Raw genomic sequence first — 26,302 nt, 5'->3', positions numbered from 1 at the left:
ATGAATTAAGGTAATAGAACCTACAGTTATTATATAATAGTTACATTTAATTAAGCTAAGTAAGAAACATCTATTGAACAATGCCACCAAAGAAAAATGAACAAAAAGAAGTTAAAGTGCTTTTGGGTAGACCCAGAGGAAATCTCAAGATGGGATTAGTAGGCTTACCTAATGTGGGAAAATCAACAACTTTCAACCTACTTTGTAAGCAGGCTGTTCCAGCAGAGAATTTTCCATTTTGTACAATAGAACCCCATGAGGCTAGGATGAACGTCCCAGACGATCGTTTTAAAGCACTTTGTAGGCACTTCAATCCAAAAAGTGAAGTTCCTGCAACTTTGACAATCTTCGATATTGCAGGGTTAGTACCGGGAGCTCATAAAGGTGAGGGTCTTGGAAATGCTTTTCTTTCCAATATCCAGGCAGTAGATGGGATTTATCATGTAGTTAGAGCATTTGAGAGCGATGAAATTGTGCATACAGAGGGGGAGGTTAACCCTGTTAAGGATTTAGAAACAATCAGCAATGAGCTGAGAATGAAGGATTTGGAGAGAGTTGACAAGTTAGTTGCAGAGTTAAACAGGTTAACAAAAAATGGGACAGACAGGACAAAGAAGGAGCAGGTTGCTGCTTTACAAATTCTCAAGGATGTCCATGCTTATCTTGAGGCTGGCAACTGGATTAGTAGTAAGTACGACTGGAAATCCTCTGAGATTGAATTGCTCAATGAACACCAGTTTTTGACTGCAAAGCCTGTTGTTTATCTAGTAAATCTTTCTGAAAAGGATTATATCCGTCAGAAGAATAAATTCCTTCCTAAGATTGCTGAGTGGGTTAAAGAGCATATTGACGGAGTAATAATACCTTACAGCGCTGAATTTGAAGCGGCTTTGGCTGAGCTCCACACTGAAGAAGAAAGAATTTCATACATCAAGGAAAAAAGTGCCTCTAAGAGCATGATTGACAAAATCATCAATACTGGTTACTCTGCACTAAACTTATTACATTATTTCACAGCAGGTGAGGATGAGGTTAAGTGTTGGACCATCAGGAATGGAACAAAAGCTCCGCAGGCTGCAGGTATTATCCACACTGACTTTGAAAGAGGATTTATTTGTGCGGAAGTTTACAAATTTACTGACCTAATGGAGCTGGGAAGCGAAGCTGCAATTAAAGCTGCAGGAAAATACTTACAAAAAGGCAAGGATTACGTTGTTGAAGACGGAGATATAATCTTCTTTAAATTCAATGTTACTAATTCTGGGAAAAAGTAGAACAAATATGATATAGAATAATATACAAACATTGATAAGTTTTATAATTACTTCATCCAATTCCAAAGTATTCTCTATTTCCCTAAGCAGACTATTTATGCTGAGGATCTTTTTCGGAAGTACTTGAATTTACTTCCCTGCTTGCATATTTTTCATAAAGCTTGTTTTGAACAAGGATTTTGAATTCACTAACATTAATTAGCCGGTCTCCATGCAGATTCTGAATCTCATCGGCAATTTCTTGTGCAGTGGTTGATATTTCATCATCTTTTCTATCTATACTTTCTAGGAGTTCTTTTGTTGATGGTAATTGTAGAAAAGAATGTCTCTGAACTTTAAATAAAAGTTCAGGTGGGAAACTACTCATATTAGCTCTGCTTGTCATAATGATCATTATTCCTGCCACTTTTCTTGATACTTTAGGGTTGATATGATCAATTGTCTCTCCTGAATACAATTGTATGTTCATATCTATTAATTGTGATATATTGTTTTCCAAATCTCCATCTTGATCAATTGATACAACTGAATCCAGAAGGTATAACAAAGTAGATGCCAGTTCTTTATTAATTTTAGATCTAACTTCACCTTCAGATAAATCCTCCTTTTTTGAGAAAGCTCCCAAAGTTTCAATATCATCAAACACTAATATGCATGGCCTAGAGTCGATTGCATTTTTAAATATGCGTCTAAGATTACGTGTTGTAATTCCGTGAAGGGGGCTTATTAGATCAATGACATTACAAAATAACACCTTTACTTTTGGACTAATAGATACCATACTTCTGATAAGGGTACTTTTCCCACTGCCTGAGCTTCCCCATAAAAACCAGGATATTGGATACTCACAAGTATCAATTTCGTTTTCTGAAGCTTCAGAGTGCTCATTAAACTGTTCTAAAGCAGTTATAGATTTTTTAATAGATCTTCTAAGTTCGTTTAGTCCTACAAAATCATTTTCTATTGAGATTTTGGTTGCAATCAAAGAGTCAATAGAAGAAGAATAATACGAACTTAATAATTTTGAATTATATCCTTGCAAGAACTCTTGTACATCATCATTTCTAAATTTCATAATAAGATTTAAATCTATATTTTCTCCTTTAAATATCCTCCTCCCAATATATTTATTAGCAAGAAAATGTTTAAGTTCAAAGCATAATTCAATCAATTTAGAAAATGCACTGTCTTGATGAGAAACGGAGGCAATTAACATCTCAACTACATCGCTATCAACCTCAGCACCCTCAAAAACATCATTAATTAATTGAGCTAAATTAGATTTGCTAGCTTTCCATTCAATAGAAAGGTAGATTTCGAACATTCCTTTTCCTAACAGAAGTTGGGGTGGTTTGAAATAAGGTGAAAGCATTATTAAGTGAATGTTATAGTTTTCCTGCATCATAATGCGCTCAATAAATCTTTTCATTACCCTGTAAATTGATTCCTCAAGCTTATTAGAAGGATCACTTGTGGTTGTATTGAAAACTCCAAAATGCGTTACTTTGTGTAACTCACCATCTGAGTCTAGATTATCTTCTTCCTCTACTTGATTACTAGTTAAATCCCTTGAAGACAAAGAATTCAACCTAAAGTTCCTTGGGAGTTCAATAATTATGAAGTTGTTGGATTTACTTTTACTGCTATTCATAATTTTTTCAAATTCATTGTTTAATAAACTTTCATATGGTAATATTGGAGCATTTAAATATAGGTAATTGTCAGTAATAAGATCAACTAGATTAAGTTCAATGGTGCTTACCAACTTTTTTTCTGTATTTTTTTCCAATTCTTCGCTAAGAATATGCAGGACTAGGTCCTTAATGCTATTGGAAAGCGAATCTGCTACTTGTTTATATATGCAAAAGTTTGATGATCGTGGACTAAAGCCTTCATAATTATCTGCTAAAATACCTTTGATGTACCCTCTGAAAATACTCAGTGCATTTGAACTCAGTAATGATTTAAAAATAGTCATTTGGTATTTTTAAAAGATCAACCTAACACCTAACAAAAAAAAAAGTTACCGTTGGACATAAGGCGCCAAGCACATGTGTAGTTCTAGAGCCCTTCATCAAACATGCAACAAATAAAACGCGATGGTAAGAAAAAATGTTAATATAATAGTGAAGTGACGCTACTGAAATATTTATATACTGTGATTCATTTGGAAGAAATAATAATGTAGTAAACTTCATCAACGTTGGATGAGAGGAATGGGTTCAAATTTAATATTCCCCTTATTTCATCATCTTGGAAAAGCGTTTTTAATTTATGTTTTTGCTGTACTATACTAGCAATATCTGCATCAAGAGTATCTCTGAGTACGGTGAGAGAGTCCCAATGTTTAAGATACCCAACAAGGGAAGGTGGGTCGTTATATATAAGTCTAGAGTTGTGCACTCCAAAATTAGATGCTGATCCGTCCTTATTATTAACTTTAAATATGTGGCATTCAAAAAGCCTTTGTATTTGTGATGCCAAGTTATTTAAAAGAAGAACTAAGGCAGATGCATCGTCTGGAGAAACATCCTGTACATCTTCTGAGGTTGCAAGCTTTAAAACTTGGTTAAGAGTAATTCTTATCGTCTCGTCAATAAGAATCCCGAAGCTTTCGAGATAAATATTGATAGGAAGAGTAGAAGAAAACATTGAAGAAACTCTTTTAAGACGTTGAATTATGTCAACAATTATAGTCTCAACTTCTATAAATGTTTGATCCAAAGACATATTCTTCATTGATTCCATTGAAAGTGCTTTTTTTTCTAGCAACTCACGTATTGATGAAGACTCTTTGGTTAAAAGACTGGAAATCGCAGTTTCTTGAAGTTTTCTGAGAGTTAATAGGAGATCAACAAAAGAACCAATATTTGGAATTGGAGGTGGAAATTTGCTACCATATGTGAATGGAATTAATATTAAGTGGTGAATTAAATATGTGCAGTCTGTATAAAACGTAGCAGTAAAAAGAGGATCGCTGCTTAGTCTTTCCTTGTGAATGGTTGGTCTAAGTAATATAAATAGCATTATTAACTCCCTCACAAGGAAGTAGCCTTGCTTTGCAGAGCTTAGACAGTGTTTTTGTGCATCCAAAAGAGCTTCGTCGAGAATTTGATGTATCTTTTGAATCAAAGAATGTGCACAGGAACTAACTCCGCAAATTTTGAGTTGGAGGAAGCTTTCATTTTCATATTGTATTGAAGAAAATGAATCAATTTCCACATTACCGATAAGGTCTCCTTCACCAATAAGGTTAATTAAATTTGAAAGGTCGTTGCATTTGTCTGCCTTTGACTTTTGTACACCACATTGTTGGAGGAGGTTTGTAAGAGAACCAATTTCTGTGGAATCATCAACCAAAATTATAGAGGGGTCATCACGCATTATAATCTCTCTAGCAAAACTCAAAGCGTGAATTTTCCTCTCTTCATATCTACTTGTCTCCAGTTGGTTAACATAATTTGAAATAGTGTCTTCTCCTGCTGGAATAATTTGAAGTGATCTGGCTTGAACTTCAAATTCTCTCAAAATTTGGCAATCTTTCGCGGAGGGTGTTGTAGAAACACCATGCAATAACCTAGATGAAATCCAGTTCCAAGTGTATTTGCCAAACAAGGAAATCACTTGAATATTTCCTGTAAAACAATCATCAGATAAGAATTTAAGAATCGAGATTAAAACGGGAATTGCATGCTCATAAACTGAAAGTCGGAAATTAGTGCCTTCCTTCACATCAGACTCCTTATTTTTATCACCTGACTTGCTAGATACAACTTTATATTCCCATTTGCATTCATTGTGGGATCTGGTTTCGAATGGTAGCAGTTTATACTCGCAATTTTTCTCTGTAGAGAGTTTGCTTGATTTGGAGACCAGTGGATCAAGAATATTGTCAATACAAAGTTTTGAAAGATATGCCACATGCTCATTCACAACACCAACAGATATAAGAGAGTACCAGACGTCCTGAAGGGAGACTCTTACCTCATCCCCATCATCTGAACAAGGCTCTTCAGAATCGAACCCAAGACTAAAATCGGATACTTCCATAAGCACGCTTCTTGGTAGGCTCAGCCTTATTCTTATTTCATTACGCTCAAAATGGAAAACATATCTAAATAGTAGTTCAACGATACTCACAAGCCTTCCTCTTCTATGGAGATATTCTATTTTCACTTCTTCAAAAACGTCTTTCTCTCCTTCAATTTGTTGTTTAGTTCTGTTTTCTGTGATATTTTCAGAGCCAATTTGGATAATGTTGCAGCTGTCAAAATCAATTTCACTTAGCTTTTGATTAGCATTACTTAGTGCATCGGCTGCCAAATCAAATTCGTATTCAACTAAGTAATTATCAAATTCAGCAAAAATGGAGTGAAGCTGCGCTATTGTTTCGAAAAAGATACTAGCTTTTTTAAGAATCTCAAGCTCTCTCTTGATGCTAGATATCTCTTCCATTTCAGTAACTCCTTTAGAAGAACCTAAATCTTCGTCGACCTTAGTTTCAATGGACACAATTGTCTTCCTCAATGCTACTGTCTCGGTCTGAAGCGAGTCCAATTCTTTCTTTGATTTGACATAATTTATGTTGGAAATATCAATACTTTCTAGTACTGACTCTCTAACAGTTCTGAGCTCCTCCTCAACCACCCCCAAAAGCTTCCTTATGTTTTCTGGGAAGCTAGTAACTGAGTTTTCAGATTGTGCCTCAGTTAGCATCTTCAGTTTAATGCTGGAAAGTAGATCGTCCATTATGCCCTTTTATTCCATTACCCTCATGTTATTCAAATATCACGTAATTTTTATTGGCACCAGTTTTTATTATCCTCAATATTGAAAGTAAAAGGTTACAACTTCAGTCTTAGTTCGGTATCGAAGACCCAGTGGTAAAAGGTATTAGTTAAGGTCAATTTTTTATTAAATTGGCAATGCAGTGCCGGTCAGTCCTTAATTTATGATAACAATCAATCCCTCACCTGGGAATGAAAAAAAGTCCTTGAGGGGCGTTGGTGAGGAGTTTCTTTACATTGAGATACTGGCTAATATTTGGGTTAAATTGGGCGGTAAGTTGCACCTCGTGATGTAAAAAACGAGGAGGCATTGCGGGGAGTTTTCAGCGCCAAATTGGCTTTGTCTACACCAAAAGTTATAATTTAGTAATAAAAGCACAAGCAACACCAATTCGTCCTTAAATTGAAAAAAATAAGGATTTTCGAATAGGAAACTACATTAATCTAATGATTGATGAAGGAGCTTCTGAGCTTGAAGTTGTGAAGGTTAGTGAAGAAGAGGTTGGGTATAACAAAGAGGTTGAGGAGGAGGAGGAAGGTCGTAGTCTTAGCACTTTCTCGGATAAGGAAGTCGAGTCAAAGGACCTCGCAAGTCTCGAAAAATCGGGCCCAACCGAAACTGGGGAAGAAGGCTGTGTATCTGCCAATGTTACAGAGCTTTCAGTACCGGATCCTAACTCAAGTGGTCATCCTACTGGGGATGTATCTGAAGATGATGAAAGTAGTTATGAAAATGATAAGAAATTAATAAACGGTAAGGTTAAGGATCTGAGTATCGGATCTCGCACCGAGGAGGGTCTATTGACAGGAGGAGAAGCTGCTTCTGAAGAGGGGGAGGAGCCTGGCGAAACTGAGACTGTTACCGATAATTATGTTCCAGGAAAATCGGACAAGCAGGGAATAAAGGGTATTCCTAGGATCCCTAGAAGAAGGTCTAGGAGTCCTAGTCTGGAAGAGGGTCAGAGCGTCGAGGAGTTTAGCAAAATCAGCGGTTCCTTTTCGCCTCATAATTCAGGTACAATTGACTCAAGCCATAAGAAACGCAGGAAGAGAACAAGTTCGGGATGGGACGCTCAGAACAACAATAGCTGCAACTCCCCGAACTTAGCTCCAATACCAGGAAATCCTCATGGTCATTTCTCAGGAGTGTCTGGTACTTTAACTGGAAATAATGGAGTTGTAACTAATTCTAATTCGAGTCTGGGTATGGGTCCTGGACACTCTAACATAGGATCCGGAAATTGTATTGGAACGAACTCTACAATGGGCTCAGGAGCAACAACGGGAGCGGGGCCTAGACAGAATAGCCAGATATCTCGTATTTATGTAGGTTCGCTTGATTATTCACTGAACGAGGCGGACCTCAAGCAGGTCTTTGGCTCATTCGGGCCAATAGTGAACATTGACATGCCCAGAGAGGGAAACCGCTCCAAAGGCTTCTGTTTCATTGAGTACACATCGCAGGAGTCAGCTGAAATGGCTTTAGCCACAATGAACAGGTTTGTACTAAAAGGAAGACCAATTAGGGTAGGTAGACCTACTAATGCAGCATCTAGTAATGGTAATCAATCCGGAAGCGGAGGCATAGGAGGAGGGGGCTCAGGAAATGTCGTTAATCCAAATATTGCTGTTTTTAATAACAATCAGATTACCCATCCAAATCATCAAATTCAATCAGAAACCACTCATGGAACAGGAATTGCAACCCACTCACAAAACAGAATTTATATTGGCTCTGTTCCTTACTCTTTTACAACTGACGATCTGAGGCATATTTTCAAGGCTTTTGGTGTAATTCTTAGTTGCCAATTAATCCCCTCAATAGAAAAGCCAGGTACCCATCGTGGCTATGGCTTTATTGAATTTGGTACTGCAGATCAAGCAAAACTCGCAATCGAAACTATGAATGGCTTTGAGGTCGGTGGAAAACAACTCAAAGTAAATGTCGCAACTGCGCTTAAACCACAAGTAGGTGGTGGGGGCGGAGGAACTCAATCAGGAGTTTCGGGAGCTACAGTAGGCCAAATACCTATGATTAATCCTATGCAGAATGTAATACCCTCTCAAATACCTTCAATGGGTATTCCTCATCAAATGGTATTACCTTCAATGATGCAGATGCCTAATGTGGCTCCACCACCACTCCCAATATACCAACAACCACCTGGATATCCATTAAGCAATGGGCCGACGCCATACCAAATCCCCAGTGCAATTTCAGGATCTACTAACAACTCAAACATTATTCTGCTTACAAATATGGTTGGCCCTGATGAAATTGATGATGAACTTAAAGAGGAGGTTAAAATTGAGTGCAGCAAGTATGGAAAAGTTTACGACGTTCGTATCCATGTGTCAAACAATATTTCTAAGCCTTCAGATAGAGTACGCATTTTCGTCGTATTTGAATCACCCTCCATGGCACAGATTGCTGTACCTGCACTTAACAACCGCTGGTTCGGTGGCAACCAAGTTTTTTGTAGCCTTTACAACACTGAAAGATACTACTCCTCCTTCCTTGACGACTAGGATTTTTAGCATCCTTTGACACCGCCTATATTTCTTTGAAAGATATCAGGCTAATTCTTTCAAAGCCTATTGGGATTATATTTTCTATAAACCGAATGAATATTGATAAGAATTTATTCCTGAACTACCCTCGATATATGAGTATTTTTCAAGCAACGATATATTTGTGCTCGAGATTAGGTTTAATTTTTTTATTATATAATCTAAAATTGGAATTTTTTAATAATTTAGAATTTGAACATTTGTTCAACATCTATCAGTTTAGAAAACCAGAAATTGGCATATACTACCCTGTATGTGTTTATAATTATGTTACAGTTTTCATTTGTAACTTTTGGTCTAGTATTTCTTTCAACTTTATTTTTTGGGAGTTCATATTCGGTATGCACCGTGTTTTTTGTTTAAGGTGTTATCTAATCACTCAACCCTGCTCCACCATTATTCAACTGAGGTCGTTCTTGCTGTGGGGGTAAAACCACTATGTTCTTTTTTTTTAATTATTTTTTCAAATACGTGTAGCTTGTTATTTTTTGAGCGGGAATTTTCCAATTTGCTTATTATTTTGATATATATAACTAATCATTGCTTTTCAAATAGCTTATCTAGCAAACAAAGGGAAAACAAGCAAAAGTTAAGTGGGGAACTGCTTTCTAATATTTTCTTATTAAAAACAAGTATTTAGATGAATTTACTACTTTAATATCAACTTGGTTTTGAATGATGAATAATCAAATTTAACGCTAAAAAATCAGAGGTTAAAGTTTATACGTTCCTTTAATTCCCATACAGACAACCTTTGTTGTACTATATCAAATTAAAGCTATAGAATTATTAATTTCACGTAAATATCTATTTGATTTATAAATAACACTTGAAAATTATTATAATGGAAAAAAATGAAGCTTTTACTTTAGATGACCCATTTGACCTTGAGTTGAATCTCAAGAGATCGAGTATGGAAATGGGCCCAGAAAAACATTCAAAAGACGAAAATGGGGGGAAAAAAGTTTGCATAGATGATGAACCAAAAAAAAGTTTTGGGTGGGAAATTTGTGTATATAACGAGGATAAAGGGAAAAATCAAACCTTTCATGTTTCCGAGGAAGTGGGTAAAAGATTTAACTACTTTAGAGTATTGGGTGAAAGAAGCTCTACTTTAGAGGGCAACTCAGAGGTTCAAATGACTTTTGAAACTGCAAAAATTATCTTTCAGGATTATGGCCATAATAGCAACGGTATATTTAGGAAACTCACACCAGAAAACTTAGAAATTGTACTAATTACCCTAGATTACATGGGATTTCTTCCTATGGTCGGATTAGATAGCAAAGAACAAGAAGGCGAAGAATTTGATGTTGACATATTTTGGTCAATGCTAGCGAGGAAATTGAGTTGCTTTGATTGGTTTGGATGTGAATCCTCAATAGTTAGTATGAAAATAAGACAAAAAGTATTAAACCTATCATTAAAGCTCCAGAATGGGTTTAAACTTCTTCTTGAATTGGTGCAATATCATCAGATGAGGGATGTAGTGATTTCACTTGAAGGAGGAAGGGTAATTAGAGAGATGTTCAAGCACAAAAGTGAAATTTATAGCATAAGAATTGTAAATACAATTTGCGAGTCTCTTGGAGCTCAATGGGCACCTGAAATTTCCAAAGTTGAGGATTTCCTTAAAGGAGTCACGGAAGAAAGCAGTGTATTTGATGCAATTTCACATGTTTGGCAACCAACTCTTTGGTATATTAGTGAACGTAAAACAATCAATCAATTTGCGCAGAGCTCTCCACATATAATTACAGGGGAGATGAGTGGATTTCCTATCGAACTTGAGCTTTACGCAGACCAAGATAACGAGGGGTCTGCAACAACTGTAAATTTTGCAATGGAAACACTTCCCCCAAGCCCTGATGCTTCCATCACTAGCGTAACATCATTGGGTATTTTTGCATACCCAAAAACTCGTTGTACCGGCTTTTTTAATTGTTTTGCAGCTAGAGCTAAGTTTTATTTTGAAAAGACTTTTCTTGGAGAAGCTACATTTGACTTGTCTTCCGATGGTATCAAAGCGTTTTGCCCAATAATATCAGGTGGACCCAATAAAACTGGATTGCTTGTGACATGCAGAATAGATCAGTTTGTGGAAAAAAATAAAGAGGAACTACAAAAGGTACTAGTGGAAAATCAGTCAATATTTAGAAACTCAGAAAGTTTAAGAATTTTACAGCCTTCACTTAACAATGGCACTTCACTTGACCAAATTACTATCAGCCATTTGAATGTAGATATAAAGATCCGGTTCTTTCCTTTGAGAACATTAACTCTTTATTTACTTTACAAAAAGAGTCTTGAAATAGATACGAAGTTTGTAACTAGATTTTCTTTTTCGCTCCAACAAGATGTAGCCGAATGGCTTGGGACTTATTTTACATGTGTTTGGATACAGATTTCAAAGCAGAGGGATTCTCTTTTTACTAACAGATATAAGTCTATTCTCTCCCTCTCATCTAAATCATTACGAGGCCAGAAAAACTCTGACGCTGACTTAAGCATAAAGCATTCCGAAAACAATACTCCAAACCCCTCAACAAGGTATTCGTCATCTACATCCTCTTCTGGCTCACTTGATTTCCTTTCGTTTATTGAGAACGAAAGACACTTAAATGGAGAGAGTCCTCACAACAGTCTGTTGAGAGCAGGGTCTAGTGCTTTAAATACTCAGACTTCAAACTTCATAGGCGAACTTGGCCAAGATTCTGAATTCAAGGACAACGCATTTTCTTCATGTTTTTCTGACAGCCTATCTAATGCATGCTCTAAGATTGGAGTTAACAACTGCTACATTGACCCAATATCTCCAGGAATTTCCCCATTTCCTCTCATCACCGCTTGGTTCAAGGGGGTCGGGAAACCGAGTGACAGCTGGTGCATTCACAATATACTTTCGGAAATACTCTCTGATGATTTGATCACTAGACACTTTACAGATGTGCTAACGCTAATACAAACTTGTGAATCTTGGGTTGACGCAGAATCTTTAGCCAATATAAGGCAACAGTTTATTCACTTTATGAACAACAACAAACTCGATTCTATTGGTGCACTACTGTTTGATTGGATTCGTCACATCCCAAAATCCCAAATCCTTGAGTTAAAAGACTAGAAAATTAATATTGCTAATGATTTATTATTTTCCTATTGGAAAAATAGGACGAAGATCGCCTTTTATTTAGACAAGTTATTGCTTTTTGATTTTTTTTTTCAACAAATAATTTTTTAAAATTATCGTAATTTTAGCACCATAGTCTACAAATAAATATATTAATAAAGTTCTATCATCAAACTTGAACCTTTTTTTGAAAGCTTGATTTGAAACTAAGATAAGTCTAGTACTAAATCCATTGCTCTCTCATCCGCAGTAATATTTACTCCTCCAGAATCATGAGTATCCAATCCACTTTGTGCCGTTTCCGAGCGAGCAATTCCTCTACTTAAAGTATTTAATTTTTCTTGTAAAATTTCAAAAGCAAGTTCTACAATACTTTCAACAGGCAGAGCTCCCGTCGATTCCACCAAGAAATGAAATTTATCAGGCTTAGTATCAACTCTGATCAAGGCAGGATTAATGTAACCATAATTCTTAGTTAAGTTCACGCATTCATTACAAAAAATACATGACTTTGAACTTACAACTTCTAGATCAGGAAGTTCCTCTGTCTTTGTTTTCGTAGAATAGGCGGAGTTTTTGTTCAAAGCATATTCGTTCTTTGAAGTATTGCCTCCCAGAGCAAAAACATCTTTAGGGCAACAATTAATAATTTCCTTGCGTTGTTTCAAACTTAGATTAGTAGAAAGCGAATAATTTATTCTCACATCCGCCTCATTTGTGAATGTAGCCACTGAAACTGGGATCCACTTTGCGTGAAATTTTCCTATACCCTTACAAGCTGTCATTCTCATTGCAATTCTCTGTCCCGGGCCAAGCTTAGCTATTAGAATACCATTATTCATACCATCACCGGATTCATCCTTTTTTGGTACAGGCATTGGAACTGAAGCTGAAGCCGCGACCGGCAGTATATCATAATGAGTTACATTCCTTGTAGTACCACCCTCACATGTTACATCTAACAAATACTCAACAGAGCACTTATTGCAACGTTCTTGGCATTCACATCTATCCTTGAAGTTAAAATCACGAATATTTGTGCTGTCTAAAGGAATTAACCCCATTCTATGAACAATAAATTCATCGTGTAAAACAGATGTGTTGTCTATCATCGTAACAAGATCAATAGCAAGAGTTGGAATTTCTGCCAAAATTATTCTTCTTAAAGTATTCGCCATACTTAAATCTGTATTAGAAAGGGTAAACCTTATTGAATTTGGAGTTAATTCTGTAATCTCCGCTTTGGGAGATCTCATTCCCTTCCCCAGCATCATCCCAGAGCAGTAATCAAAAACGGATTTGAATAAAAAGGTATTTAATCTCCCAATGCCAGCTCAATTTGAACTTTAGTCAGAATCTATTCAGTAATCTTATTTTATTTTAGTTCCTGCCAAGATTTATTTTGACAAAAAATTTGGAATAAATTTTGCCGGTACCTTTACTTACCGGCAAAACTTTTTAATTACACACGAATTAATAGATTGTTGCAATTATAAAAAAAAATAAAATAGGTTATGAAATCAGTACTACTCAAAAAAGTAAATAATTAAAAAATTAGAGACTAATTATCTACTTTATTTCAGATAAAATTTCAAACTTAGGAGAACTTTCCAACCTTTTAGTTAGAACTTCAACTCCAGTCTCTGTAATCAACAAAGTATGCTCAAATTGAGCAGATCTGCTTCCATCCAATGTAGTTGATGTCCAATCATCTGGCCAAGTTATATCTTCAAATCTACCTGCATTAATCATTGGCTCAATCGTAAATACATGACCTGGTTTCATCGTTCCGACAGCCTTGTTATTTTTATAGTGAGGTACATTAGGAGCACAGTGAAATAGAGCTCCAACACCATGCCCACAGTAAGTTTTTACAACAGAAAACCCTTGCTTATCGCAAATTGACTGAATTAAGTTGCCTATTTCTCTGTACATTGTCCCAGGCTTGCAAATCTTGATGCTTTCCTCTAAGCATTGATATGCCACTTTCATTAATTTCATTGAATTCTCGTCAACCTTTCCAACCGGGAAGGTTTCATTTAAATCAGAATGTACTCCTTTATAATATACAGAAATGTCAACGTTTACAATATCCCCCTCCTCCAATGGCCTGAAATCAGGAATCCCATGACATATTACCTCGTTAACAGAGGTACAACACGACTTTGGGAACTCCCAGTAATTCAGCGGAGAAGGATAGGAATTTTTAGAAATTATGAAATTATGAACAGCCTCATCAATAGTATCAGTTGTCACTCCAGGTCTTATCATAGAGGCAGCAATATCCAGAGCCTCTCTTCCTATTTTACAACATTCCCTAAGAAGGTCAATTTCTTCAGCGGTTGCTGCAACAATAACAGAATTCTTTTTTCTTCTTAATTCAGAAAATGGTCTTCCCTCCTTGTCATCCGCATAATCCGGTCTCAAGATATGGCTTGGAACTTTTCGTCTACTGCTTATTGGATAGGGTCTTAAAGGTCCAGTAAAACCATTAAAGCCTATAAATTTTGAAATATGTGGGCAATTAACCCATGTTCTAGGATCATCGAGAATTACATTGTTTTTGACCAAATCAAGAGAAACTTTTGTAAATTCTTTATTATTCCTTCCTAATTGATGCTTTAGCTTATGGATGGCCCAGTTTTCTTTAAAACAGACCTGGGAACAAAAAAAAGATGTTTTTAGTCCCAACTTCTTGCATTGAGGACATAATAGTTTTGATTTTGTATTGGAGCCACAACCTTCGCATAAAACAATCTTATTCTCGCCCACCTCTTCCGTAATATCTGCCATTTTTAACAGACGCTGACTAGCGTATGAAGTTTTTATAATAGCTTGAATTTTTTTTAATCTTAAGATCTCACGACACGCGCGCCATATTTAGCCTTTACAAATTAGTCATTAAAGTTAAAAATAACCAAACCCACAACCATTGAATCTCTTCCAATGTCTGGGGTAAGTTTGATCTAGTTTATCACAAACCTTACTTACTTTTGAATTTAATTAAATTTGTTTTAGCTTGTTGCTGTGAATCCCAAGCCATTTCTTTCTAGCCTTTTAAATAAGGTTGCGATAGTTCGTTTAAAATGGGGAAATATGAGATATAAGGGTACATTGGTTTCATTTGATGACTATATGAACTTTCTTTTAAATGATTGTGAAGAATGGATTGACGGTACCAAGAAAGGAACGTTGGGAAAAGTATTTATTAGGTGCAACAACGTATTGTATATAAGTAGAGCTGAAGAATCAAAAGAAGAAACTAAAGCCGATTTCCAAAAAGATGAAGATATGGCAGAATAGCTTTTTTACTAATATATATAGTCATAGGCAAATCTAATTATTCTAACGATATTTTATATCAAAGAGGCTATTTTTTGAACCATTCTTAATGTGATCCAATATATATATATTCTAAAAAAGTTAAAACCCACTCTTTCTTTTCCTTCCTGTATATTTGGAGTCTGGGCGGACTTCAAAGCCCTTAAGTCTTTGAATATTCTTCTTTTCTAAAATCCACTCCTTTGACTTCACCCTATGTTCTCTTTTATTGCTTCTTTTCCTTGTTTTTAACTTGCACCCTGATCTTCCCAAATTGCTTGCTGAGGTTACTTCTTCATCATTTTCGTCTGTAAGGCCTTGCGGGAGAGTCTGAGGTACTGAAGAGTAGAACCCGGCCCATAAGCATAGATAGTACTTTTTTGCTTTTGAAGAGTTAGGGAAGTCAACTACTAGTCCTCCTCCAAATCCTGACTTTAAAGCAGCAGACGTGATCATTTCTACTTGAGAAGGGGAATCCGGGTAAAACTGGAATACTGCTCTTGAACCTCTATTTAATGAATTAAAAAGCCATTTGAAAAAAACCAAAAGCCTCTTATAAGGCTCATGTGATTTTCTGTCAGCGTTACAAAGCCATTGTAAAACAGATATACTTATTGCTCCATCAAAAACACCAGGTCTGAATCGTAAAAGCTCTCCCATATCAGCAAGTAAAGCGTCGCCAGTTGACTCTGAGTCATCATCATATATATCGAGTACATTTAGCATACCTATGCTAATATCTATTCCGACCCAAATATGGCTGTGATCTTCCAAAACTGAACCGCTTATTCCAGTTCCGCACCCAATATCGAGTATCATACAGGGATGTTGAGGTAGCAAAAGTAGCTCAATTGCTCTCTCTGTTAACTTTGTTTGAATATCTATAATTCGGCTACTCTTTGAATACTTTATAGCCTCCGACTCATTATAATACTAAAAAAAGTTGTCCCGTTAACTAATTTCTTGAAATAACTCACTATTAAACTTACCAATTCTGGTGGAGCCTGAGTTTCAGGTCGAGTCATTATCCTATTACTAGAGCAACCCTATAATAAGGAGTAAATTTTAATATAAGTTTATCTCTCTTGAATAATGGTGATTTACCAATAAGTTTTTTTATTGTATCCCTGTCAATACTTATTTACATTCTTACCGAAAAAAAGGCGCACAAATGGAAAAAAAACTTATAGTAAATTCTGACAAAGATTGTAAATTAAATATTAAGAAGAAACCTTGCTTCATTCACCAAATTTATTTTATTATAAAGGTTTTTAATTAATTTAATATATGTAAATGAGTTACGTTAAATCGAAAGAGAATTCTAACTTAGGAGATGCATATGGTAACATTACACGTCTATTTAGTACGGTTACAAATGGAACGACAGTAGAGGCAATCAAATATATTGCTACTCTGGTCGGGAGTTCTAAAGAAAAAATGGATATTGAAGAACATTTATTGGGCTACAAGGATGGAAATGGAAGAAATGTTTGTCATTTTGTCTGTTCTGCAAAGAGAAATGATACTTTAAAGGCTATTATTAAGCTTGCTCCAGGAATAGTTAATAGCCTTGACAACAGCAATGAAAACCCACTTTTTCTCTCAGTGAGGGCTCAGGATATTGAATCGGTCACGACATTGTTAGAAAGTGGAGTAGAAATTACAAGAAAAAATTCAAGTGGATGTAATGTACTACACTACGCGTGCCAAGCCGCAGACCTAAACTTAGTAAAACTGATTATTTCTAATCTAGAAAGCAAGAATCTATCTGAAATAGACTCATTTGTTAACACATGTAGTGATGAATTTGGAACTCCTCTTCAGTGGGCATGTATGACAAACAATAAAGAACTAATTAGTTACCTTTTAAATCATAAGGCTAACCCAAATAAAGCCCCATTAAATAGATTAATACCTTCTCCTCTTATGATAACCGTTGGAATTGGGAATACTGAACTTACCGAATTACTTTTGAAATCTGGAGCGCATTTGGGTCAAGCTATGGATTCTGAAGGGTATACACCAATTTTTGGTGCAGTTGAGAAGAACGATGTTGAGTTATTGTCACTAATTATTGAATACATGAAGTTACAGTCATGCGATGTTTCAAACCAAATTGTCAAAGGGAATTCTATTTATTCGTATGCAGTAAGCAACCGTTGTTCTGAGGAAATAATGGAAATTTTGAAAAGTCATGCATTAGATAGTATAAAAATTGATAATGTTCAGCAAATTGAACGAGGACCATCTATTCAAACTGAGTCTATTGAATCTATTGAGTCAAATGAATACTCTCTATCAAGTGATGAAAAAAAATCCTCTGATTTTGAAGTTTCACCTGAGATAATAATTGAACAAGATCTAGAGGACGCAAGTAATTATGATGAAGGCGAGGCCGAACGACTTAAAACAGAGGCAAATTCACTTTTTAAAGAAGGTAAATTTGATAAATCAATCGTAACGTATTCAAATGCCCTCAATCATTTAAAGATTAAAAAGAGTAAATTATCAGAAAAAGCAATCGCTCTCAAATCAAGCATACTTTCCAACAGATGTCTTTCTCATATTAAGATAGGAGACTCTTCTAAAGCTTTATTTGATGCTACATCATGCATTTACATAAATCCCAAATGGAGTAAAGGATATTACAGATGCTCTCAAGTTTATCATATGATGGGTGACGTCGCAAATCAAGCGTGCTACATATGGGATGCAATTACGAATGAAAACTCAAATAGCTCACTAAAGCAGGAATATTTGGATGCATTTTCTCAAATAATGAAAAAACACAGACAGAATCAATATTAATTTAACGAAAATGGACTTAATAATACAAGCTTATTTCTAATAGCTTTAATATACCTTAATTTCCTTTTTGGAACTTTATCGATTTTATATTATTCCATCTTTTAATATACCACTCACGACCTATATTAGGATAGTAATCTAAAGTATTTTCAACAATCTCCTTAGCATTTGAAGAGTACGAATTATAAATACTATTTGACTTTGTAAGCCACAAATCGGGTGTAGAATATTGTTTTCCGGGCGTGTAAAATAACTGCTTCCTGCCTTGAGGTTTATTTGTGAACTGCCTTTGCTTTGCAAGCATATGAAAATGCCTAATGTCTGTTCCAATGTTTTCCAACATACTGTTTATTCTCTTTTCATTTGCTTGAATTTTTTGAAACAAAACCGAGGATTTAGCTACAATTCTCTATAATGAAAGTGACTTATGACCTAATTTCATTTGTTATTGAACTTACAGAATTCTTTTCTGGATCTAAATAAATAACTGCACAAAGTTTTGATTTGTTTGTAATTCTTTCAGGGCGAGGAACTTTTGAATTATCAAATAAATCATCATAACCCCAATATGTGTCATTGTTTCTAGGCATAATGTTATTATAAAGTAATTAATCTAACTCCTCACTTACTCCAACTTGTCAATTATTTCATATATACTTGATGATTCCATTTTCCAATTACTATTCGTTTATTTTTAATTTCTGCAGATTATTGGTTACTATTGCTTTAATTTCAAACGAATGCGTCATGTCTTGATCTCACACCATTAAGAAAAATGCACATCAAGAAGAAACACATTAGCAACGAAAAATATTAACTGAACCACCAAAATGTACCATTTCTCATTTATTCAATAAAAGGCACACACTTTAATATAATTTCTTGGTATTATTAGCGCAACATTTCCTTCACCCTGAATTTTTAATTAAAACAAGTTTTCTCATATCATACCCATCCTCGTCAGTATAGTAGGAGGGAATAGTCTGATGTACGTAATATCCAAGTTGTTTGTAAAACTTTACAGCTTTTTCATTAGAAGGTCTCACAAACAAGTCAATAAAGTGGCAATTCAAATGTGTGCTGATATCTTCTAAGAACCTCATTAGTCTCGTTGCAATGCCTGAATTTCTATACTGTTGTGAGACAGAAAGGGCTGTTACATGGCCATGCCACTGTTCGCCTTCTCCCTCAACTTTGGAAACAAGATACCCTGCTATTGAATGGTCTGGTGCTTCGCATACGAAGCAAAGTTCGGGCCAAGTTGAGAGATAATCTCCATAATAATTCACGTTATATGTCTCCGTAAAACTGTCCAAGTTTACTTTATTAATCTTGAAAATATCTGATAGCTTCATAGGGCGATAAACCAGAGCTGTTTCATGTGGCATGTTAAAGGCAAATATACAGCGGAACCTTGAAAGAAATAATGAATATATTAATTATATTTTCAACTTTACTATGGTGAAAAATTAAAGCTAAAAATTTATATTAGCGCTAAATGTCTAATTGCCTTTTGAATTCAAATCCTCAGTACGGTAATAATGAGGTGCAACTTCAAGTAGCCAATCCATTTTTATTTCAGTAAGATTTCTCATATACTCCTTTGTAGTAAGTACAAGCTCAGTGTATGTAATGGCTACCGGCTTTGAATTAAACAATGTTGAAGAAGGATGAATGTCAACGACGTGGCGCCACTTGATTGTAGTATAATTCCCACCTTTATTAATGCGTGCAGATTGTGAAAAAAATCCAGCCGTGATCGCCTTCCTAATAGATTCTAACTCATTGGGACTGCTTGAAATCTGAATATCTAGCTTTTCACTTAAAAGTGAGTCTATCTGAGTTTTAATGTCACGAGCCTTTTTAAGACTTTTCACTTGGAGAAAATTATCATAACACCAGTATCCAGAGAAATCATTGCTTTGCCATTGATTATATACATTTAGCAGTGTCAAAAGATCTCCCCCATGTATGGTAAAAGCCTTTCTAATACCATCTGCTTGTTTAGTTTTTTCCTTTGGTCTAATGAAAATTGTATTTCCAACGGAAAGCATAGATACTATTGTAGTTGCTTCATTGACAACATTGTACTTTTGAGATGCTAAAACCATTTTACTTTGCATAGGGTCGATAGGTAATTCTGCCATAGTTCTGCCAATTTTCGTTAGCTCTCCCTTGTCATTAAGCGCACCTAAGGAATATAAAAGCTCTAACGCACGAATTAATGTCTCTGGAGGTGGAGGATCCATAAAATCAAAATGCAGTAAATCATCAATTCCAAGAGATTTAATCACTAAAACAGCATTCCCTAAATTACATCGCTGAATCTCCGGAATATTTGACACTTCCATTTCCGTAATAAAACTTAATTTAGTGTATAGCCTAAAGCATTTTCCTGGCCTAACTCTACCTGCTCTTCCTGATCTTTGGTTTGCGGCAGCTTGACTACAAGGAACGGTAATTAAACTTTCTAGACCTGTCTTTGGGTTATATGAATTTTGTTTACAAAAACCACAGTCAACTACGAACCCTATATTATCAACTGTTAATGCAGTTTCCGCAATATTTGTAGCAAGTACAACCTTTCTGAATCCGTAAGGTGTTGTTTGAAAAATCTTTGCTTGTTGTTCAGATGGTAGCGAAGAGTATATAGGAAGTATAATGAGCTCTGGTACATTCGGATCTTTATTTACTAGTCTGCTTTCTAGTAATGCCTGTGTTTCTTCAATTTCTTGTTGCCCAGGCAAGAAACAAAGAATATCACCACCAACGGGAATGATTTTTTTAGAGCTCATATTTTCATCAGACCTTTTAATTTGGGAAAAGTGAATTTGCAAAACTGTAACGACTGTCCCATCAATAAAATTTGCCTCAGGGGACTTCGTATAATAAATGTTGACTGGAAAGCGTCTACCAGGTATGTGTATTATTGGTGCATTATCAAAGTATTCACTAAACTTGTTTGCTTCCAATGTAGCGGATGATATGATCAATTTAAAAGGGTTCTTTTTATTCTCACAGCTTTCTATTTTGGTACACTTTTTATTATCAATGCTCTCTAAATACATATCCGAATTCCTGAATCTGGAAACATCTTTTATTAGTCCAAACAAAATATCTGTGTGAAGACTTCTTTCATGCGCTTCATCAATTAATATGCATGAATAATTTTTCAAATCTGGCTCTGAAAGAAACTCTCTCAATAAAATGCCATCTGTCATATATTTGATTACAGTTTCTTCACTTGTACAGTCTTCAAATCTTATTGAATATCCAACTAAACCTCCAAGTTTAGATCCCATCTCTTTAGCTACCCTTGCAGCCACACTCATTGCTGCTACTCTTCTTGGCTGAGTGCAAGCAATTATTCCATTTTTGGAATACCCCGCTTCAAACAAGTATTGGGGTATTTGAGTTGTTTTTCCAGAACCAGTTTCTCCAACAACTATCAATACTGGATGTTCTTCCAACGATTTAATTATCTGCTTCTTAAATTTCATAACAGGTAGAGAGTTTCTAACGTCATTAATCAATTCAATTTCCTGGCTTTCTATAATCTTGTTGTCTAGCAAATCTTCAGAGCTAACTTCATTGTTTGTTGTTTCCAATAATTCAAAGTCAATCAGAGAGCCGTCTGAGAGAATTAGTGAGTTTAAATTTTTCTCTTCGTCAATTACTCTTTTAGTTGGTAGTCTATAATTATTAACTAAAGAAATATCTCCAGATCTTGCTTGGTTTAACTCCCATATATCGTGGTCTGACCTATTAAATTTTCTGCGCTTATCTAACTTATCTTGAGGTTTAATTATCGCGGAACTGAGTTTCTTTTGTAAATCTTCATCATAACTTTCAGGCATAATATACGTTTCAATTAATGAGCCATCAGCATCTCTCTCTTCAACCATTCTACCAGCCTCAGCTAATATTTTCTGCTCTGCAGTTAATTCATTTCTTTTTTTTTCATTGACTTCTTTTCCAATTGAAGCATAAAGTAGCTCTTTACTCTTCAATACCCTTTCAGCCAACTCAAGTTGGCGTTTTTCTCGATCTGCCAAATATTGGCGTCGTCTAAGTTCTCTTTCTCGATCTAAATTGTTCATTTCCAAACAAAATGGATTTTACAAAATGTAGAATTCATGTCGTTGAATAACTAAAGCAATAACTTTCTGCAAGTCAAAAAATTATGTTATTTCAAGTTCTACGGCTACCGCTCAAAATTTTAGGATCTTTACCGAAGCGGTAACTTAAGCAAGTACTGATAACGGCATGAATTAATTTTTAAAAAAAAATAATGCATTTTCAAAAATTTAATCCCTGAGGGAATATTAGAAGATAAAAACTGATTTACCTCTATTTGTATGTTAATGGAGTTTATCTATCAACAGTATACGGCATCACGATTCCATATTTGCTAATATTACGAATTAATTCCTTGAATAAGCTCTTAAATGTCCAGAATCAAAATTAACAAACTACGAATGATAGGGTATTGGAATTGGCTGTGTGGTGATGACCTCTGTAGTATTTGCAGCGAATCCTTTGAATTAACGTGCCCTCAATGCCTAAGGCCTGGAGATTTATGTCCGCCAGCATTTGGTGAGTGTGGGCACTCTTTCCACCTTCACTGTATACATGAATGGCTTTCACGCGCAAGGAACGATTCTGGAATGTGCCCAATGTGTAGAAGAGAATTTAAATTTCAATCTAACCCCAACGTCTTGCAAGGCACTGGCAAATCTTAATTTGGAGCATTTTTTTTAAATAGCTTTATTAGTGTGTCCGTCATTCGGTACAGGAGGGTGGTCTAGGGGTTATGACGCTTGCTTCACACGCAAGAGGTCACGGGTTCGATTCCCGTTCTTCCTATTTTAGGACCGGCACTATAATTAGCGCGGTTCGTTAAATTGCTTGTTGAATAAGAGTCAGGTTAGAATTCAAGTTAGAATTTTGCAGAAGGCACCTAGTTTTTTTCTAGTTAATTCTATCACTATTCACTATTACTTTCAGATGGCGAAGATGAAATACAATTGTTGATATTTTTCGAGGTATTCTCATGGTTAAAAATTTGGTCGGAAAATTCGCTTAGCCAAGTATCGCGCGGGCCTTCATACTCCTTTCTCTCAGTTTCAAATTTTAATCTTCCCACGATCTTGCTAGAATCATCTAAAGCATTTAACTTATTTAGATCTTCCATTTTGTATTTCTCATATGATTTTGCGACCTGAATTAGGCATATATCTTTTAATGAAGGTGGAAAACTAAGGTATTTCTTTTCATTTATTAATTCTCCAAAATTAATATCTTTAAAAAATGTAGATTTTTTCACCTCTTCGATTGTTGCCCTTTCAGAAGGCTCTTGCTTGAGTAAAGACTCTACTAATTGTTTTGCATCTTCAGGAAAATCTGGAGGAAACCTTAAACCATTTTCAAAAACCCTACAAAAAACAAGAAATTCGCTAGGTGCATTGAATGGAGGGTATCCACAAATTACTTGGAATACAGTACAACCAAAACTCCACAAATCAACTGCTTTTGTTGGTGGCTTATTTCGTATAGTTTCAGGTGCCATGAATTGTGGAGTTCCGACAAAATATTTGAACTCTCTTCTTCCTCTGTTTATAATGAATCTGCAATCACATGAAGAACCACAATTTTTGGAATTGCAAACAATATCGTCTAAATGAATTGATGATCCAAAATCTGCCAACTTAAGTTGTCCACTTTTCATCAGCAAACAGTTCTCTGCCTTAATATCACGATGAACTATGTTCAAATTATGTATATGTTCGATGGCAACCAACAATTGAGCCAAATAGTAAACTGCTTGTTTTAATGGTCTTACTCCAATAGGAGGAATTTTTTGCCATAGTTCGCCATCTGTGCACAGTTCATAGACCAAATAAACACTTTCTTCGTTAGCAAATGAACTTAACAACTTAATTACATTCATTGAAGGAGAACTATTTAATAAGGTACATATTTTCTTTTCATTTAATATTTCACCTTCTTTTTTCAATGCTTTTAATTGAGACTTATTAGCAACTTTAATTGCAACATGTGTGTTATTGACTACATCAAAGGCACGAAAAACTTGAGTAAAATTTCCTGTACCTATTAATTCAAACAACTCAAAATCATCTAATTTAACCTAAGAATCGATCTAAAGTTATGCAGTTGCATAAAAGCATACCCTTACCATCAATGTCTCATTTTTTTTCTGTTCAGAACTCTTTGTGTTAATGAAATTTTTTAAAAAGCCTCTCTTCATTATGATTGACACTAAAATTAAAATTGTGAAAAGGTTTTCATAAAACAACAAAGTCTCTGCATTTTTCTATTTGTTTCATGTATTGTTTAAACTCAACTTCCATCATCCCCACAAGTACCGCCATGATTCTGATGTAATTCTTCAGATAAATCTGAAAAATAAAGATATCATAAAAAAACGCAGTGTTCTATGTTCTAGCAAAAACAAACTAAGTGAAATATGTCAATATACAATTTAATCTACTTAGATATTTCTTTGAATTACTTCCTATTATATTTTTTAATTACAATATAAAAATAAAATATTCATCCTAATAATTCATTGCTTATCTTTTTGGCGGTTTACCTACGCAATAACTTTAATTTGGATTTAACTCCAATGCACCATTTTAGGCGGTATCTAAAAATTTCGTATTAACTTAAGTGGCAACATTAATTTACGAAAATATAGACTATTAACAACTCTCTCAATTAACGAATTTAGAATTTGGTTTTACCTAAAAATACACCTATTTAGTTCAAAGTATCACCGCATCCGCTATATTAATTTTTAAATGAAGAAACATTATAGTTAACCTTTCACCAGCATATTACAAAGCATATTTTGTAGTAAAAATTGGTTTTCCTAAACTTATAAGCTCTTTAGATAATATTTCGCATGGAGAGTACACCTTTAAACGATGGTTCTTCAACGTATGAGAGCTACGTCTTATTTAAGACGCACAATGTCAGATCCATTTTCACGTCGAAGAACAACTCTGCCTTATATTGTTGGTATCTTTGGCCAGCAAAATGATTTATGTAAGAACTTAATTAGCACAGGTAAAAGTACAAATTCATTTAGAGAGACGAAAATACCTAACTATACTTGGAAATCTGATGCAATTGCTGTTTTGGATATCTTTTTTACAAAACTGAATATATTATTTCTATTTGTTCCTTTTGGAGTTTTAAGTTATTATTTGGAATGGGGTGCTTTAGCTACATTTTGGTTCAATTTTATTGCGCTAATTCCCCTTGCAAATCTCCTTGGAATATTTACAGAGGAATTAGCATTACATACAGGTGAAGTTGCTGGTGGTCTATTAAACGCAACATTTGGGAATGCGGTTGAAGCTATTTTAACAGTTCAGGGAATTAGAGCGGGGTTGATCACAGTTGTTCAAGGTACACTGTTAGGTTCAATACTTTCCAACCTATTACTTGTACTTGGAATGTCATTTTTTGCAGGTGGCCTATTCCACCATGTTCAAAAATTTAATGAAAAGGGTGCTTCGTTTTCTACATCTTTACTCATGTTATCATGCATGGCAATTTCAATACCCACAATTGTCGCCCAATTTGACCTGCCCCAACATAATATTCTGATGATATCAAGATTAACTGCTATTTTACTTTCATTCACTTATGTATTGTTTTTGTTCTTTCAATTATATACTCATATTAATCTTTTTAGAGATGAAAGTATCGCATCGATTGATAAAAGTTACTCTTCTTATGTAATTGACAACATAAGCTCGCTTAAACACACAAGTATTCTTCCCAATGTTGAGGTATATAACAACATTTACAAAAATTACCCTATTACTTCCCAGAGTTTTAATAACTACCAATTTTATGACGTCTGTCTTGAATTGCCTACTATTTCATGGCAAATAGGAACAATTCTAATATTATTATGTACAATTCTTATATCTATAATCAGCGAATGCCTCGTTGACTCAATTAATGGATTTATTTCGGAATGGCGATTTTCTGAAAACTTTATTGGAGTAATTTTACTTCCACTTGTTGGAAATGCTGCCGAACACATCACGGCAGTATCAGTTGCAATAAAAAACAAAACTGATTTGACAATTGGAGTAGCTATTGGAAGCTCAACTCAAATTGCTCTATTCGTTGTTCCTTTTAGCGTAATTGTTGGTTGGCTACTAGGAAAACCAATGACACTTTCATTTACACCAGTGTCCGCGATCATTTTATTGCTGACAAACCTTATTGTAATTGGAATTGTCCAGGATGGCGAATCTAATTGGTTTGAGGGTATTTTGTTAATTATCAGCTACTGTATTGTTGCTGTCGTATATTGGTATATCTAATTCTCAAAGTCAGAATTTAAAATATCAATTATGTGTTAAATGTCCTAG

The 26,302-nt window shown here is 35.1% G+C and overlaps 14 protein-coding genes across 14 annotated transcripts; 5 read left to right on the top strand and 9 right to left on the bottom strand.

Moving 5' to 3' along the window:
* Nucleotides 1-80: 80 nt before the first annotated feature.
* Nucleotides 81-1,274, top strand: ELE39_000723 (yyaF YCHF TRANSFAC OBG family small GTpase plus RNA binding domain TGS; the record flags this gene model as incomplete). Its single annotated transcript, XM_067343763.1, has 1 exon — nucleotides 81-1,274. The coding sequence occupies one exon, from the start codon at nucleotides 81-83 to the stop codon at nucleotides 1,272-1,274; it is 1,194 nt and encodes a 397-aa protein (XP_067202482.1).
* A 91-nt stretch (nucleotides 1,275-1,365) lies between these two features.
* Nucleotides 1,366-3,252, bottom strand: ELE39_000722 (AAA superfamily ATpase; the record flags this gene model as incomplete). Its single annotated transcript, XM_067343762.1, has 1 exon — nucleotides 1,366-3,252. The coding sequence occupies one exon, from the start codon at nucleotides 3,250-3,252 to the stop codon at nucleotides 1,366-1,368; it is 1,887 nt and encodes a 628-aa protein (XP_067202481.1).
* A 185-nt stretch (nucleotides 3,253-3,437) lies between these two features.
* On the bottom strand, nucleotides 3,438-6,023 carry ELE39_000721 (centromere kinetochore; the record flags this gene model as incomplete). Its single annotated transcript, XM_067343761.1, has 1 exon — nucleotides 3,438-6,023. One exon carries the CDS (start codon nucleotides 6,021-6,023, stop codon nucleotides 3,438-3,440), a length of 2,586 nt encoding a protein of 861 aa, XP_067202480.1.
* Nucleotides 6,024-6,508: 485 nt separating this feature from the next.
* Nucleotides 6,509-8,590, top strand: ELE39_000720 (Ro ribonucleo-binding 1; the record flags this gene model as incomplete). Its single annotated transcript, XM_067343760.1, has 1 exon — nucleotides 6,509-8,590. The coding sequence occupies one exon, from the start codon at nucleotides 6,509-6,511 to the stop codon at nucleotides 8,588-8,590; it is 2,082 nt and encodes a 693-aa protein (XP_067202479.1).
* An 886-nt stretch (nucleotides 8,591-9,476) lies between these two features.
* Nucleotides 9,477-11,753, top strand: ELE39_000719 (uncharacterized protein; the record flags this gene model as incomplete). The annotated part of the gene is made up of 1 exon (XM_067343759.1): nucleotides 9,477-11,753. The coding sequence occupies one exon, from the start codon at nucleotides 9,477-9,479 to the stop codon at nucleotides 11,751-11,753; it is 2,277 nt and encodes a 758-aa protein (XP_067202478.1).
* Nucleotides 11,754-11,965: 212 nt separating this feature from the next.
* Nucleotides 11,966-13,033, bottom strand: ELE39_000718 (RNA polymerase II B3 subunit; the record flags this gene model as incomplete). The annotated part of the gene is made up of 1 exon (XM_067343758.1): nucleotides 11,966-13,033. The coding sequence occupies one exon, from the start codon at nucleotides 13,031-13,033 to the stop codon at nucleotides 11,966-11,968; it is 1,068 nt and encodes a 355-aa protein (XP_067202477.1).
* A 295-nt stretch (nucleotides 13,034-13,328) lies between these two features.
* ELE39_000717 (methionine aminopeptidase) lies at nucleotides 13,329-14,552 on the bottom strand (the record flags this gene model as incomplete). Its single annotated transcript, XM_067343757.1, has 1 exon — nucleotides 13,329-14,552. One exon carries the CDS (start codon nucleotides 14,550-14,552, stop codon nucleotides 13,329-13,331), a length of 1,224 nt encoding a protein of 407 aa, XP_067202476.1.
* A 630-nt stretch (nucleotides 14,553-15,182) lies between these two features.
* On the bottom strand, nucleotides 15,183-16,105 carry ELE39_000715 (S-adenosylmethionine-dependent methyltransferase; the record flags this gene model as incomplete). Its single annotated transcript, XM_067343755.1, has 2 exons — nucleotides 15,183-16,013; nucleotides 16,070-16,105. The coding sequence occupies 2 exons, from the start codon at nucleotides 16,103-16,105 to the stop codon at nucleotides 15,183-15,185; spliced, it is 867 nt and encodes a 288-aa protein (XP_067202474.1).
* Nucleotides 16,106-16,373: 268 nt separating this feature from the next.
* On the top strand, nucleotides 16,374-17,888 carry ELE39_000714 (ankyrin repeat containing TPR domain-containing; the record flags this gene model as incomplete). The annotated part of the gene is made up of 1 exon (XM_067343754.1): nucleotides 16,374-17,888. The coding sequence occupies one exon, from the start codon at nucleotides 16,374-16,376 to the stop codon at nucleotides 17,886-17,888; it is 1,515 nt and encodes a 504-aa protein (XP_067202473.1).
* A 425-nt stretch (nucleotides 17,889-18,313) lies between these two features.
* ELE39_000713 (uncharacterized protein) lies at nucleotides 18,314-18,558 on the bottom strand (the record flags this gene model as incomplete). Its single annotated transcript, XM_067343753.1, has 2 exons — nucleotides 18,314-18,470; nucleotides 18,518-18,558. 2 exons carry the CDS (start codon nucleotides 18,556-18,558, stop codon nucleotides 18,314-18,316), a joined length of 198 nt encoding a protein of 65 aa, XP_067202472.1.
* Nucleotides 18,559-18,796: 238 nt separating this feature from the next.
* ELE39_000712 (n-acetyltransferase family) lies at nucleotides 18,797-19,276 on the bottom strand (the record flags this gene model as incomplete). The annotated part of the gene is made up of 1 exon (XM_067343752.1): nucleotides 18,797-19,276. The coding sequence occupies one exon, from the start codon at nucleotides 19,274-19,276 to the stop codon at nucleotides 18,797-18,799; it is 480 nt and encodes a 159-aa protein (XP_067202471.1).
* Nucleotides 19,277-19,390: 114 nt separating this feature from the next.
* On the bottom strand, nucleotides 19,391-21,988 carry ELE39_000711 (pre-mRNA-processing 8; the record flags this gene model as incomplete). The annotated part of the gene is made up of 1 exon (XM_067343751.1): nucleotides 19,391-21,988. One exon carries the CDS (start codon nucleotides 21,986-21,988, stop codon nucleotides 19,391-19,393), a length of 2,598 nt encoding a protein of 865 aa, XP_067202470.1.
* An 887-nt stretch (nucleotides 21,989-22,875) lies between these two features.
* ELE39_000710 (Ser Thr kinase) lies at nucleotides 22,876-24,156 on the bottom strand (the record flags this gene model as incomplete). Its single annotated transcript, XM_067343750.1, has 2 exons — nucleotides 22,876-24,036; nucleotides 24,085-24,156. 2 exons carry the CDS (start codon nucleotides 24,154-24,156, stop codon nucleotides 22,876-22,878), a joined length of 1,233 nt encoding a protein of 410 aa, XP_067202469.1.
* A 679-nt stretch (nucleotides 24,157-24,835) lies between these two features.
* Nucleotides 24,836-26,254, top strand: ELE39_000709 (calcium antiporter; the record flags this gene model as incomplete). Its single annotated transcript, XM_067343749.1, has 1 exon — nucleotides 24,836-26,254. The coding sequence occupies one exon, from the start codon at nucleotides 24,836-24,838 to the stop codon at nucleotides 26,252-26,254; it is 1,419 nt and encodes a 472-aa protein (XP_067202468.1).
* Between the last annotated feature and the right edge of the window lie 48 nt (nucleotides 26,255-26,302).

This window comes from Cryptosporidium sp. chipmunk genotype I, assembly GCF_004936735.1.
Source record: "Cryptosporidium sp. chipmunk genotype I strain 37763 chromosome Unknown contig_14, whole genome shotgun sequence".
Taxonomy (NCBI): domain Eukaryota; phylum Apicomplexa; class Conoidasida; order Eucoccidiorida; family Cryptosporidiidae; genus Cryptosporidium; species Cryptosporidium sp. chipmunk genotype I.
Note: the sequence above shows the minus strand (reverse complement) of the source record. Positions and strands in the feature narration are given on the sequence as shown.